General features: G+C 48.1%; 1 protein-coding gene across 2 annotated transcripts in view; it reads left to right on the top strand.

Annotated features, from left to right (window-relative positions):
- Nucleotides 1–13,719, top strand: part of cfap65 (cilia and flagella associated protein 65) — a 36,516-nt gene extending 22,797 nt beyond the window's left edge. The window contains exons 20-36 of one of the 2 annotated variants that reach the window (XM_060040124.1): nt 1,116–1,329; nt 2,067–2,195; nt 2,499–2,589; nt 2,858–2,943; nt 3,127–3,193; nt 3,317–3,427; nt 4,218–4,409; nt 6,001–6,147; nt 6,990–7,133; nt 8,950–9,066; nt 9,342–9,473; nt 10,139–10,165; nt 10,415–10,635; nt 10,856–10,987; nt 11,465–11,797; nt 12,720–12,859; nt 13,423–13,719. In XM_060040124.1, coding sequence (XP_059896107.1) covers nt 1,116–1,329; nt 2,067–2,195; nt 2,499–2,589; nt 2,858–2,943; nt 3,127–3,193; nt 3,317–3,427; nt 4,218–4,409; nt 6,001–6,147; nt 6,990–7,133; nt 8,950–9,066; nt 9,342–9,473; nt 10,139–10,165; nt 10,415–10,635; nt 10,856–10,987; nt 11,465–11,797; nt 12,720–12,859; nt 13,423–13,457 — 2,318 coding nt within the window. In that variant the 3' untranslated portion in view covers nt 13,458–13,719. Of the gene's footprint in view, nt 1–1,115; nt 1,330–2,066; nt 2,196–2,498; nt 2,590–2,857; nt 2,944–3,126; nt 3,194–3,316; nt 3,428–4,217; nt 4,410–6,000; nt 6,148–6,989; nt 7,134–8,949; nt 9,067–9,341; nt 9,474–10,114; nt 10,166–10,414; nt 10,636–10,855; nt 10,988–11,464; nt 11,798–12,719; nt 12,860–13,422 lie in introns of both variants that reach the window. The other variant, XM_060040123.1, reaches the window with a different exon arrangement.
- The last annotated feature ends 779 nt before the right edge of the window (nt 13,720–14,498 follow it).

Here is a 14,498-nt window from a genome sequence, read left to right as displayed (position 1 = left end):
ACAGACACATATACAAATGCACACATAAAAGTACACATACGCGGAGGTGGATGCACATGCATATGAAAACAGACAAATTATTATCAAGATTCAGCGGAATATAAACCTTGTTGTGTAAATCCGTTCCCTCTGATTTTGTTTATTCTGCACAGCCGGGAGTCCCCATCAGGCATTGTGACGTTCAACGCATATCCGATTAAGACCGACTATTTCTGGTCCTACAAAGGCAATATAAGTAATATTCAAGATGAGGCATGGTTTACAAATCTGTGCGCATGGATTTACAAGTTTTTTTTTATCATGTGACCCCAGAGGGGCTACGTAGGATTCTGCAAACATTTTTTATCTCAATTGTATGCATAATCAGAAAACCATCTTTTTATTTGAAGGGCATAATGCACTGACAACTGTCTCAGCCTGTTTACATAGTAGGGGCGTTTGACACAGGTTTCATGTTGGTATGACACCATGCGATCGTGGTGCATACCTGTTTGTATGGCTTTAGAGAATGCCACTTATCATGTTGAATGATAGAAATGCAAGGTCTAGGATTCGTAGTATTGTAAGAAAAGCAGCCACAGCATGGAAATGTTTCAAATACATTTGCAACGCAATGCCTTCCTGCCTTCACTTGGTTGACTGAAGACGTATGAACACGTGACCAACCAACAGAAGAGATCCAAGATAGATTCAATGTGGTGTATGCTACATCCGGTCGGTCTACATTAGATGAAGCATCTCTTGTTCATCTCTTGTACAACTGTTCAGACCTGTTCAGAGAGAGACAAACCCCATCTGCATTATGGGGTCAGAACAGTCTCATTAATAATGAATGCACAGAGAAGGATTGACAAATGTATTTTGTGATTTATATATAAATTAATCTCCTCTCACAAATCCATTTCAATGCACACACAAACTCTCTATAATGAATACACTCTGTGCATTCATTATTAATGAGACTGTTCTGACCCCATACTGCATCGGCATCTCCATTTTCAAAGGAGATTCAAAACATCTGGGTAAACAAGGCTGTAAAGACAGATTGACACACACTCCCACCAACACACGCACACAGAAGCAAGAGGTGTAAATGGATGTGTCCCCACATGCAGGCTGTGAGCTGGGGGCCTCCGTGCTGCTGTGTGAGCTCAGGGCGGAGGGTGTGCTCCCCACCCTGCGGGTGGCCGACGCCCGCTGCGGAGGCAGTGTGGGCGGGCTCAGCAAAAGGCAGCTCTGGAGCCTCTTCTCATTGGACAGCTTGAACTTACACCTGCTGTCATGCCCATCCCCTCAGGAGCTGACCTATAGGAAGACCACACAGCACAGGTGACATATCTGCCTCATCATGTGATTTACTAGATAATAATATGTTCTACTATGTATTCATATTGTACTGTGTACTATAGGCTATATATACATTTGTATGATGCATCAATATAACTACATTTCAGTAATAAAAGGAATAATGTGTAATCTGATCAACTTTATATATTATTATACAACGGGGGACCTAAATCCAGCGATCTGATTGGTTCCCAACTGTTGTATAATGAGCGTATACATAACTGCTATGACGCCCGATCATTTTGTGAAAGTTTGCCTATCACTCCGCGCCTGGAAGTAGAAACTGTTACAAAGTAAAACATATGTTGGATGATGGAGAGGGTGTAAATGTTGTTACTCCGGGAGTGAGCAAGGCGATGGAGAGACTAACGAAAGCTTAGGCACACGGCGAGTGAACTGCTCCATGGGATAAATTGCCGGCAAACCGCTCTATCGGAGCCTTCTCTCGGAGGGACGCGTGTGTTGCATAGCGACCGTCGATGTATAGCGGAAGCCAGGAGGGACTACTTTTTTGTATTCTTTAATAAAACGGCTATTTTGACTTTCTTGGTTTCTTTGTGTTTTTTGCTCATTATACCACTGTGAAGGGGGTCGCCGGCCCTCCGCTGCGCGTCGGGGCCGGACAACGCCCCTTAACAGTGGTATAATGAGCACATACCACAGCCTGGCGTGATCTAAGTGTAAATTCATGCTCTCATCATCTCTCTACCCTTGTTCAGTCTGCATCGCTGCCCTAGCATCTTTAGGGCGGCCATATTGGATTTCAACTTCTGCTCAGCTCCGGTGGCTTCAGAGCCCTCTACTGTTCTAATGCTGCTGGACAACATAGGTCCCATCCCTGCAGAGTGGTACGACCTGTACATAGAGAAGGGAATATGATATATTACAATGCAAAGCAATGTTTTATTAAATAATTGTTACTGTTGTCTCTCTCCTCCCCCCTCTCCTCTTCTCTCCTCTCTCCTCTCGTCTCCTCTCTGCTTCTCTCCTCTCCTCTCTCCTCTCCTCTCCTCCTCTCCTCTCCCCTCCTCTCCTCTCCTCCCCTCCCCTCTCCTCTCCTCTCCTCCCCTCCCCTCTCCTCTCCTCCCCTCTCCTCTCCTCTCCTCTCCTCTCCTCTCCTCTCCTCTCCTCTCCTCTCCTCTCCATTCTAGGGCCTTGCTGTTCCCAGAGAACCAGAGGATGGAGGTGAATCACTGGGCAGAGTCTGGAGAGTTCAGTAGCACTGAGCTCCACCAGATGAAGGTACCAGCTCCCTGATGCCACTCTTGCCAGCCTTCACACCCCTCCCCCTCTAAACCTTATCCTTCCCGCTCTGTCTCCCTATGTTCTCCCCCTCCCTGTCTCTGTATATGCCTCTCCCCCTCTCTCCCCCATGTTCTGTCCCTCCCCCTCCCTTTCTCTGTATATGCCTCTCCCTCTCCCTCTCTCCCTACGTTCTCTCCCTCCCTGTCTCTGTATTTGCCTCTCCTTCTGTCTCTCTTGGTTCAGTTTTTCTACTCCCATGTGGCAGGTCCAGGATAACCGCCTCTTCAGCGTCTCTCCCCGCTCTGGAATACTGCCTCCTGGCCAGCAGAGGGCGCTGCAGCTCACCTACAGGTGTTGGCCTGACTTTTAGAGCTTCTTTCAGAGTGCAACTCACCTACAGGTGTTGGCCTGACTTTTTAGAGCATCATTCACAGTGCAACTCTATTATCATGAAACCCTACTCATCCTCATAACGTCATGCTTACCATGTCACAATAAACTAACGTGAACCGATGGTATCTATTGTCGTCTCAGACACGACTTTGCCGGAGCCCACCGGCTGCCCGTGGTCTTCAAACTCTCACATGGCCGAGAGATCCTGGTAGGCCTCACTCGAACCTGCACACTGAGCTTTACCCCATCACAAATACATTGGCATCATTTGTTATCAGCAAACTGTAGGCTGAAGGGTAATCAACAGGTCCATGGCCATATTTGGGCGCAGCTTAACTTCCAGGGTGTGACAGTGGAGAGACACAGACCGTATCTTCACTTCAGCCGTCTTCAACATGTCTTCTCCCCCGTGGCTGTTGGGGTCTTGATACCTCCCAGACAGGTGGGTTGGGTCACATCTTCATGCCGTACTCCATGACATAGCCCTGTTCAGGGGGAAGTCCTAGCGGTAGCAGCTTCAGTAGCACAGGAACACTCTCATACTACTTCTAACTGGCTTTCAGATCCCCGCTCTCTCCGTCTCTCTCTCCGTCCTTCACATCTCTCTCTCACTATCTATCACTCTCTCCCTCCATCTCGTTCTCTCTGTATCCATCCCTCCCCCCTCTCTCTCTCTATGCCTATCTCGCCCCTCCCTCCCCCTCCAAGGTGTATGACCTGTATAACAGCAGTGCGGTGGTGGTCAACCCCCCCACCTCTCTCCCCTCCCTCCCCCCCCTCCCAGGTGTATGACCTGTATAACAGCAGTGCAGTGGTGGTCCACCCAACCCCCCCTCTCTCTCCCCTCCCTCCCCCTCCCAGGTGTATGACCTGTATAGCCGCAGTGCGGTGGTGGTCCATCCCCCCCCCCCTCTCTCTCCCCTCCCTCCCCCTCCCAGGTGTATGACCTGTATAGCCGCAGTGCGGTGGTGGTCCATCCCCCCCCCCTCTCTCTCCCCTCCCTCCCCCTCCCAGGTGTATGACCTGTATAACAGCAGTGCGGTGGTGGTCCACCCCCCACCTCTCTCCCTCCCTCCCCCTCCCAGGTGTATGACCTGTATAACAGCAGTGTGGTGGTCCACCCCCCCCCCTCTCTCCCTCCCTCCCCCTCCCAGGTGTATGACCTGTATAACAGCAGTGCGGTGGTGGTCCACCCCCCCCCCCCCTCTCTCTCCCCTCCCTCCCCCTCCCAGGTGTATGACCTGTATAACAGCAGTACGGTGGTGGTGCACTATGAGGTGGATGCGTATCCTCTGCAGCAGCTTCAGGAGCAGAACTTCCACCACCCGGTGCTGTGCTGTCTCACCCCCCGGGGAGAGGTCCGTCCTGGGAGGACGGCCCAGCTAGAGTGGCTCTTCTCACCTCTGGAGGCTAAAGTGTACAATGTAAGCTCCTTAGGTTTACAATATAAATGTTACATAATTTACATTTAAGGCATTTAGCAGACGTATTTTCCCAAAGCGACTTGTATACATTCGTTCACACATCCACCCACCGATGGCACAGTCAACCATACAGGGTGACAGCCAGCTTGTCGAGGATCCGGTGATTGAACTAGCAACCTTCTGGTTGCTAGTTCAAAACAATTATTTGTTAAAAAATATTAATTATTAATAAAACTATTATTTGTTAAAAAATAATTGCCCGGAGTAATCGTCAACGATAGGTTTTTCATGGCAGGTAGCTAGCATTTACATTTACATATACATTGAGGGAATTTAGCAGACGCTTTTATCCAAATCGACTTACAATAAGTACATTTGTCATAAGAAGTGAAACACTATATCGCTGTCGGTACAGTAAAGATGTTCATAGAACCGAGTGCCATGCACTAACGATCTCTAGGTTAACTCATTCCCCGTATACAGTGGTGAAAGCTAGCTAATGCAGATGCTACACAATTAAGTACTATGAATAAATACAACGTACATTAAGTGCGTACATTAAGTGCGTACATCAAGTGCGTACATTAAGTGCGTACATTAAGTGCCAGGACGTACAACATACAATAGTGGGCGGGGGGGACTGGATGTCTATGCAGAGTCTAGGTGAACTCTGAACAGGTGAGTTTTCAGGTGAATTTTTGCAGTAGATAGCACCTGCATATAGCCAGCAATACTGGCTAGCTGCATAGCAATACTGGCTACCTGCATAGAAGTACTGCCTACCTGCATAGCAATACTGGCTACGTGCATAGCAGTACTGGCTAACCACATAGGAATACTGGCTACCTGCATAGAAGTACTGCCTACCTGCATAGCAATACTGCCAACCTGAATAGCAGTACTGCCTATCTGCATAGCAATACAGGGCTCTCCGCATATCAATCCTCTCTGGAGGCCAATCAGGGTTGGTCCTGGAGATCAGCTGGCGCTGGTGGAGGTGTTTGAGGGCCAGTAGGGGGGGCTCATCCCCTTGGCCTGCAATATACCCAATGCCCCAGGACAGAGACTGTCCTCTCAACGATCACCATCTCTGGGATGAGACGTTAAGCCAAAGTCCTGACTCCCTGTGGTCACTTAAGTTCCCAGTTCCCAAGCCACTCATCACAGAGTAGGTCTTCTAACCCCGGTGTCCGGGCACAATACCTGTCCGGGCACAACACCGCAGGATAACAACAACATGGCCCCCTAATCATCCCCCGGTCGCTAATTGGATAGTTTCATCATTCCTCCTCTCCCTCTGAAGGCCAGTGTGTGCTGAGCTTTCTGGTGTATACTGGCAGCCGTGCAATACTCAAGTGGTGCTACACACTGGTAGTGGATGAGGTGTCATACCCCCCCAAACACTCACATAAACACACATACCAGGTACCTAGAAAAGCGCTATGTAAATGCAGAATGTGTTGTGCGCTCAATTCATTCATACCTTCTCCCTGAGGTAAACAGGGCCTTGGACTGCCCTAGTGTGCCATATTTGTTGTGGTCCCCTCTCCTGAAATTCAGGCTCAAGGGACGTTGTGCATCGTGTCTCCAGGTGGACATCGTGATACACACACGAGGGGGCGACTCCACCGTGGTGAGCTTTGAGGGTCGGGGGTTCGATCCCAGGGCGCTGGGCCCCTCGGATCATGTCTGCCTGCCGTCCGTGCCCTGTATGCAGAAAGCAGCCCTACCTGAACAGGTGAGATGGTCCTCAGCTATAGTCCTACCTGAACAGGTGAGATGGTCCTCAGCTATAGTCCTACCTGAACAGGTGAGATGGTCCTCAGCTATAGTCCTACCTGAACAGGTGAGATTGTCCTCAGCTATAGTCCTACCTGAACAGGTGAGAGGGTCCTCAGCTATAGTCCTACCTGAACAGGTGAGAGGGTCCTCAGCTATAGTCCTACCTGAACAGGTGAGAGGGACCTCAGCTATAGTCCTACCTGAACAGGTAAGAGGGTCCTCAGCTAAAGTCCTACCTGAACAGGTGAGAGGGACCTAAGCTATAGTCCTACCTGAACAGGTGAGATGGTCCTCAGCTATAGTCCTACCTGAACAGGTGAGAGGGACCTAAGCTATAGTCCTACCTGAACAGGTGAGATGGTCCTCAGCTATAGTCCTACCTGAACAGGTAAGAGGGTCCTCAGCTATAGCCCTACCTGAACAGGTGAGAGGGACCTCAGCTATAGTCCTACCTGAACTGGTGAGAGGGACCTCAGCTATAGCCCTACCTGAACAGGTGAGAGGGACCTCAGCTACAGCGCTGAGACATGGAGAGGAAGATGAATGAGCAGGAAATTATGCACATTGTCATTTAGTCCACAGAGGAGAGGAGGATAGTAAACAAACCAATAGAAGACACAGCTCCACACAAAAAAGGATGATACATTCTCTTTGTATTGCTGAGCAGCTCTTTCCTAGAATGAACACAGATACTGAGGGGCCTCTGGTCAATGCTAAAACAAATTGTTGTTGTCAGTCTACAAGCGGCATGGGAGATGTAGGCTGTCCAAGGCTGTGAGGAGATGTTTGTGTGTGCAGGTGGTGTTCCTGTCTGAGGAGAGTGTTTCCCTGGGCAACGTACCTGTACACTCCCGGTCTACGAGGCTGCTCTCCCTGACTAACGTCTCCCACACTGAGGCCGTCCAGTACGGCTGGGAGTTACCTCAGCAGGACGGCCAACAGGTGCACCTGTGTGTGTGTGTGTGTGTGTGTGTGTGTGTGTGTGTGTGTGTGTGTGTGTGTGTGTGTGTGTGTGTGTGTGTGTGTGTGTGTGTGTGTGTGTGTGTGTGTGTGTGTGTGTGATTCATTCACCTTTTCATGTCAATTTGATTGGTGACACAAGTCTGCAGACATGGGGGACTCAAGTCACATGACTTGACTCGAGTCGCAAATTTGAGGACTTGAGACTTGCTTGACTAACACTGATAAAAGACTCGACTTGACTGTGGTCTTCATGACTTGAGACTTGACTTAGACTTGAGACAGATGACTCGAAATGACTTTTTTAAAGTTAGATTAAAGGTTGGATATGTGATTTGCGATACGGCAGCAGATTTTGAAAATACGCAACTCAAATGGTCAACCCATTCCAAGTACATGGACGCGCAATCACACACGAGCGCGAACACAGATGCGCGAGAGTGAGCCAGGCTAGCTAGGTTGGAGTTTAGGAGTTGTATTCTAGTGCTAGGTCCAAATGTGGATTAGCTAGTAAACTAGCTCCAGTAGCTACCGCAGGATAACAACAAACAGAAGCTTGCTCTGGGTCACGAGCTTTGAGTACGTGCACGTGCACGAAGAGGTCACGCGCGGGGAGCGGGGGAGGGGGAGTGGAGTACGACCGTTTGATTGACGTACTTACTGTCCAATGCCACTCGGTGGTTCTGAAAATCATTGGCTGGAGTTTTTCGAGCCCTGCCCGTTCCACAGATGATTAACTAACTAAATTTTCATGTCAGTAGGCTACTTGTAACTCAGTGGTTGTAAGTGTATTTTTGTTCAAGGTGGAGGTAAGAGTTATGGCAGTCCCTGCATCAAGTGCACCTGTTGAATGTGTGTTCAGAACGACAGTGACAAAGTACTGTCAAATTATTATTTTTGCAAATGCAATGCATTGTAAGTCGATGTATGTTGCGAGGCAGCAAGATTGCTACCAGCTTTCAGGCTTGTGTATTACTATTTCCCCTTCCTACAGTATGTGTATGTGATATTACTATTACTTGAAATATTCTTTTTTTTCATGTCTGTTGCCATGTGTTGCAAATAATATTCTACAACATGTAAGGAGATTGAGTGATTGACTTGAACTGTTCTCGTATACAGCTACCTAGAGGTTCTATTTGATTCTGTTCATAGGTTGGAGGTAATGATCATAAAAACATTTTCAAACTATGCACATAATGGTTTTGGAATGTTTTGAATAGTTTGAGTTATTGTTATTGTTAAGACATTGTTATTGTTAATGTTGGGTTAACTGGGTTAGATCAGATTTTTGTATGACTTGACTTGTGACTTGCTTGACCTGAGCAATGACTTGACTTGTGACTTGCTTGATTCTTACCACAGTGACTTGGGACTTGCTTGAGACTTGAAGGTTATGACTTGAGACTTGCTTGTGACTTGCACATGAATGACTTACCCCCACCTCGGCAAGTCTGTGATTTTCTTCCCAATTTCAAAGATTGCATTAGGCATCAGCTAATGAGGTTCCATTAAATCCATTGGGAACATAACTTTGAGGGAGTCCAAACTGCACCAAACAGAAAGGGGGGGATTCAGGCCACACAGGTCATTAACTGACCTCGAGATGTACATGAATTGACCGTTGATAAGATCTTTGATAGGTGTGTAGTGGGTAGGTCCCTCTATTCCATGTGGATTAAGTCGTATTGTATGTGTCCAGATCCATTTTTAGAGTGAAGAAAATGAATGTAAATAACAATTTAAATTAAAATAAATATCATATAACAAATGTTAATCGTGTGTGTTTGTGTGTCAGGTTGTGCAGATGCATCCCAGTAAAGGCAGACTGGGTGCAGGTGAGAGCATCCTGTGTGTGCTCACCTTGAACACACCTGGCTGGACTGTCCTCTACCAGCTGGACCTCATCTGTCAGGTTAGACACACACACAAACACTCACACACATGCACATGCAGACACACACACACACACACACACACACACACACACACACACACACACACACCAATATTCCCTTCCCTGACATATATCAATTATAAAAAGCACAAACACTAGCTATGATTATCAAATAGTCACATTGAATTAGGGATTTTAACACTCACGTCTCTGAAGTTGCTGATAACTCGTGATGTCAATCATCAGACCTGAATCATTTGAATGTGTTTTTATCCTCATCTCCATCCCCTAAGATCACCATGGAGACGGAGCTGGCAGAGTACCGGGAGTCGGTGCGTCGTGTGGAGGAGGAGAGGGAGCGGCAGCAGCAGGAGTTCACCATCACGGAGAGGGACCTCGGAGCAGGAGGAGGCCAGGCTACACAGGTGCTTTAGAGGCTACATGGACATGGAGGGGGTCCTCAGATTGAGTCATAGTGTTCGATTGGTCCAGCCCCAAATGCTTAAAGGACAATAGCGGTCTGTGTGATCAAACCATCATGACGGTGTCTCTTGGCTTGACTTAAACACACTTCACCGTCATCATCGTGGGTCAAAAACTATTCCTAGTGGCGATTCTGGTCGACAGCCGGCCAAGACTGGTAACCATGGCAACAGAGCACTTGCACTTGTGTAGGAATCAATGTGAGCAAGTCAGTTAGGACTTTGTGGACCACATAACAGCCAATCGCTGTTACAACTTCACAAACTGTCTAATTACAAGGGCTATATTGTCTACATTTGTGGCAGGAGCATTGAGGCAAGATGCTCAGAGGCAGAATCTGCACAACAAAGTGATTTTGACAAATAGACCGAATGGATGTTTCATTAAAGCCCCGATGAACGGTTTCTAAGAATGCCACACATGTGTTCTCCTGTCAATACCTAATTAACGAAAATTTAAGCAATACTTAAAGATTCCCCCTCCCCCGATCCATCCCCACTCTTTAGTTGTAATGCTCCCACTGATGTTTCCCTTCATTGGGGCCCTCTGCCACTCCCTAATCTCAGTGTCCCGTGTCCTCTAGGGGCCCCGCTCCGCTCCGGTCCAGGTCCCGCTCCCGCTCAGGAGATACCAGGTGACTGATCCTGTTCTACTCTCCCTTGATCCTGGTCCAACTCTGGACTCAAATGCACATCGTTTTAAAAAACAGAGGCAGGCTGTAAATGTGGCTCAGTTTGCCCTCTAGGGGTTAAACGAAGGCTTGCATGAGCTACTTGTAAAAGGCCGTTATGGAGACCAGAGAATGTCGTTCAAAGATTAAATATTCAAATATACAATTTTCAAATATTCATCATTCTGCCCCCTCCCCCCCCGATGGCCCCAGACCCTCCCACCTCTCCGCTCCATCAGCAGCAGCACCATGGCCGGGGGCCTGTACTCCTCCAGGGGCCCGCGGGCCGAGCGGCACTCCCAGAGGGAGGGGCCCGCGGGGGGAAGGATGCCGACCCCCACCCTGCTGCACCTCGGGGTGACGGCGCGCTCCCACGGCCTGCTGGAGTACCAGGCCCTGTTCCCCGACAACCTCAGCCAGCACCATGTCTACAGGTCCACACACACACACACACACACACACACACACACACACACACACACACACACACACACACACACACACATTAGATGCATGACTCCCCTCGCAGGATGTCTAAAATCCCTTCTCTCCCCACATCTTGGTGACCTCATCCATCATCCATCATCTTCCTTGCTCGGTTCCTTTGCCTCAACCTGGATCCAAAATGGTGATCGACCATGCTGTTTCCTCCAGGAGTCCCAGAGTCGAAACCCAAGGTTCCCATTGGGCGGTCTCCAGCACAGCGCCCCCTACTGCTGCCCTCCCTCATTTGGTCCCCGGCCAGGAGAGAGACATCCTCACCGACACACTCCTCTCACTGATACGGTGAGACATCCTCACCCTCACACTCCTCTCACTGATACGGTGAGACATCCTCACCCTCACACTCCTCTCACTGATACGGTGAGACATCCTCATCCACACACTCCTCTCACTGATAGGTTGAGATATCCTCACCCTCACACTCCTCTCACTGATACGGTGAGACATCCTCACCCTCACACTCCTCTCACTGATAGGTTGAGATATCCTCACCCTCACACTCCTCTCACTGAAAGGGTGAGTCCTTCAGTTCTTTGGATCTATGTCGCTGCAGTTACGTTGTAGTTTTTCGTGTTCATTCACCTGCTCTGACACAATCTAAGAAGATGTGATGAACCAATTGCATGAATGCCAATCCCATATAGAGCTGATTCACTGAGTCACCTTTTCTTTGTAATCTATTCAACCAGGAACCATTCTGATCTCATATATAATATATTTGCTGTAGCGTGTGCGATGAGGACATCTGTTTGTTCCCAGGAGCCTGATTGACGACCAGGAGTTCCAGCGCCGCCTGGCCCGCCTCCCGTCGGAGGGCGTCCCGTACTTCAGCCAGCTCCGGGCTCCGGACCCCCCCGGCTACCCCTCCCCCGGTGCCCCCCTTCCACCCGTACCCCGACCGTACTCCGCCCCCCCGGGCCCCTCCCTGCCCCGGGGCCTCCGCCCGGCCGGCGCGGGGGTCGCTCTGAAGGAGCGGCCCCACACGGTGGGTGCTGCGGAGAACCACCCACGGCCCTCGCTGGACTCCAGACATGCAGACCTCCAGACCCAGCGAGACCCGGACCGGGGCCACGTGCGCCGCATTATATGCAGGTCAGCTCGGGCCCTCAACACGCAGGTCAGCTCGGCCCCCAGGTTAGCTCGGGCCCTCCATACACAGGTCAGCTCGGGCCCCGGGTCAGTTCGGGCCCTCCATACAGGGGTCAGCTTGGGCCCCATGTCTGCTCGGGCCCCTCCATACGCAGGTCCCTCTATGAGGAGTCTGGCCCCTGAACCTCATGGTGGTAGGTTCACTAAAATTGGGGGTAGGTTCAGGTGTTCCAAGTTTTCCTCCAATAATTTACATTTCATTTGATCCAAAAAAAACAATGTAATTGTAAATTGGTCACTGATACTGTTGCCTGATAGAAATTCACAATGACACTGAAGTTCTAGGGATTATTATTACCTGTTATAATTTTTCCTTGGAGAGACCTAAAGGTAAAAATATACCTCTCCCCTATATTTGGTATGGTTTTGCCTATAGGGAGCACTATAATCAGCCCCTGTTGGAGGAACATTCTGCTGTATAGACATCATTTAACTTGATGACTATCTTTGCTCCTTGAATCATCATGTCCATCTGGATTTTCTTATCAGTACTCAACACCACTTGAGAATGAGCCAAGGCCTTGAAGCTGTCTGTGAAAGGCTCCTAAAATGACGAAAGCGTCAATTAAAATAATGCTAAGCCAAGCACTAATGCTCAAAGTCACAAATAAACAGCAACTCCTCTTACAGCACGACTCGGCTTTAGGTGGGGAAGGACATCTGCTGGGATTGGCGATGTGTGGACTACTAATATCTATCAAGACTGCTTCAGTTTTACATTTACTTTTGTTTCCTTTGCTTTAAGATGCCTGTTTGAACGTGTGTGTGTGTGTGTGTGTGTGTGTGTGTGTGTGTGTGTGTGTGTGTGTGTGTGTGTGTGTGTGTGTGTGTGTGTGTGTGTGTGTGTGTGTGTGTGTTTGTCCAGGTGTGCTGAGTTCAGCGACGTGTGTGAGGACGTGCTGTTGAACACACTGCAGAATCTCATGATGGAGGCGTTCCACAGAGAGCTGGACCTGACTGCCCCTCCCCCCCCCCCAGCAGCGATGACATCAGTGTCTCCAGGAGGTGTGGCTCCCCTCCCCCCAACACGTTACATGGTCACTGGCTCACAGCACATCCCATGATATCCACAGTGGGGTGGAATGCCATTGGGATTGTGTTTTGCCTTTGTTGCTAACTCCCAGTATGTGGCCAAGTACGTAGCCAGGTAATAGAGTACAGTGCTGGGGTTAAGAGAGTCCCTGTTAATGTGCACACTCACACACACACACATACGCACGCACGCATGCACGCACGCACGAATGCACGTATGCACGAACACACACAGGAGGAAATGCTCTTTTCTTCTCAAGGGTTCAATAGAGATCATCTTCCCAATAACATCCAACGTCTTTTCTTTGATATCACACTGACTTGTTTATCATATTTTATCCTGGTATTTTGTCTTAATACGTGTTCCAATATATGCTTTCTAGTACATTATATGTTCATTGCAACGGTACTATATCTTTATGCATTGTAAGCATGATTTTATCTCCATAAGGTTTTGAGCCAGTAGACTAGTCAGCGGTAGGACAGATTCTACTGATGATGATTATAGTGCATGTGTTTGTGGTTGTGTCTTACAGGGGAGATGGTTCATGAGGGCCAAGGCCAACAATGAACGGGCCAATTGGAGAGGGAGCAACCGAGGAAAAGCAGCACAAACCAGTAGAGGCTTTACTCCCCACCTCACCTGCTGCATTTTATATTATTTCGTAGTTCTTCCAAATAAATAAGACGATTTTGACAAAGTGTTTTTTTTGTGTTTTTTAAGTAGATGGATATCTGTCTGGAGGTGTATTATTTTAATAGTTTGAGCTCATAAAATCCCGGCATGTAATTTACATATATTTAAACTAGATGGCGCTGTATGCCAACAAACGGAACGGGGCTGATTTGATTGATCTTTATGCTGTTAGCTGAAGCCTCGTGAAGCCATATTGATCTGCAGAGTTAAGCAGAATGTGAACTCGCAAGATAGTGATGTTCTCACAAAACTATGCTATATCGGCACTTAGGTGAATGTATCAGAAAAAATTATACATAAACATTCGAAATGTATTCATGACATTTAATCAATTGTCAATGAGTTTATTCAAATGTAAACTTATTTCAGAAATGATGACCCCTTCTTAACCACTCGTTACCAATGTCTGTTTGTTTTCAAACGCATCCAATGTTTTAGATGGTGGGAAGTTAAAGGTTAAACATTATTTTAAATCAACCACTTTCAAGCTATCTAATTGGTCCCGTCTGGCCAACTGGCACGGCAGTAGACGCTGAGTTATTGGTTTGATTCCAACGGGGAGCACCCATGCTGAGAATGTATGAATTAAGGATTGAAAAACAGATACAAATTCCCATCGCTTGGCATGAACATTTATTTAAAGGTCCCATGGCATGAAAATCTCACTTTATGAGGTTTTCTAACATAAATATGAGTTCCCCTAGCCTGCCTATGGTCCCCCAGTGGTTAAAACTTACGTTCGGTGTAAATCGAGCACTAGGTGTTCTGCTCGCCTTTGTAAAAACGGAGGCTCAAGCGCGCTGATTTGGAATACGGTCCCATATGTTGTCATCTATATGATATTATTTAGATATAGAGCTCCAGGACTGTAACGCAAGTGTACACTTCCTTGTTATTTGGATAAACGTTCTGCTG

The sequence above is a fragment of the Gadus macrocephalus genome, chromosome 20 (assembly GCF_031168955.1).
Source record: "Gadus macrocephalus chromosome 20, ASM3116895v1".
NCBI lineage: Eukaryota > Metazoa > Chordata > Actinopteri > Gadiformes > Gadidae > Gadus > Gadus macrocephalus.
The sequence above is the reverse complement of the archived record's forward strand: the minus strand, read 5'-3'. Positions and strand labels throughout refer to the sequence as shown.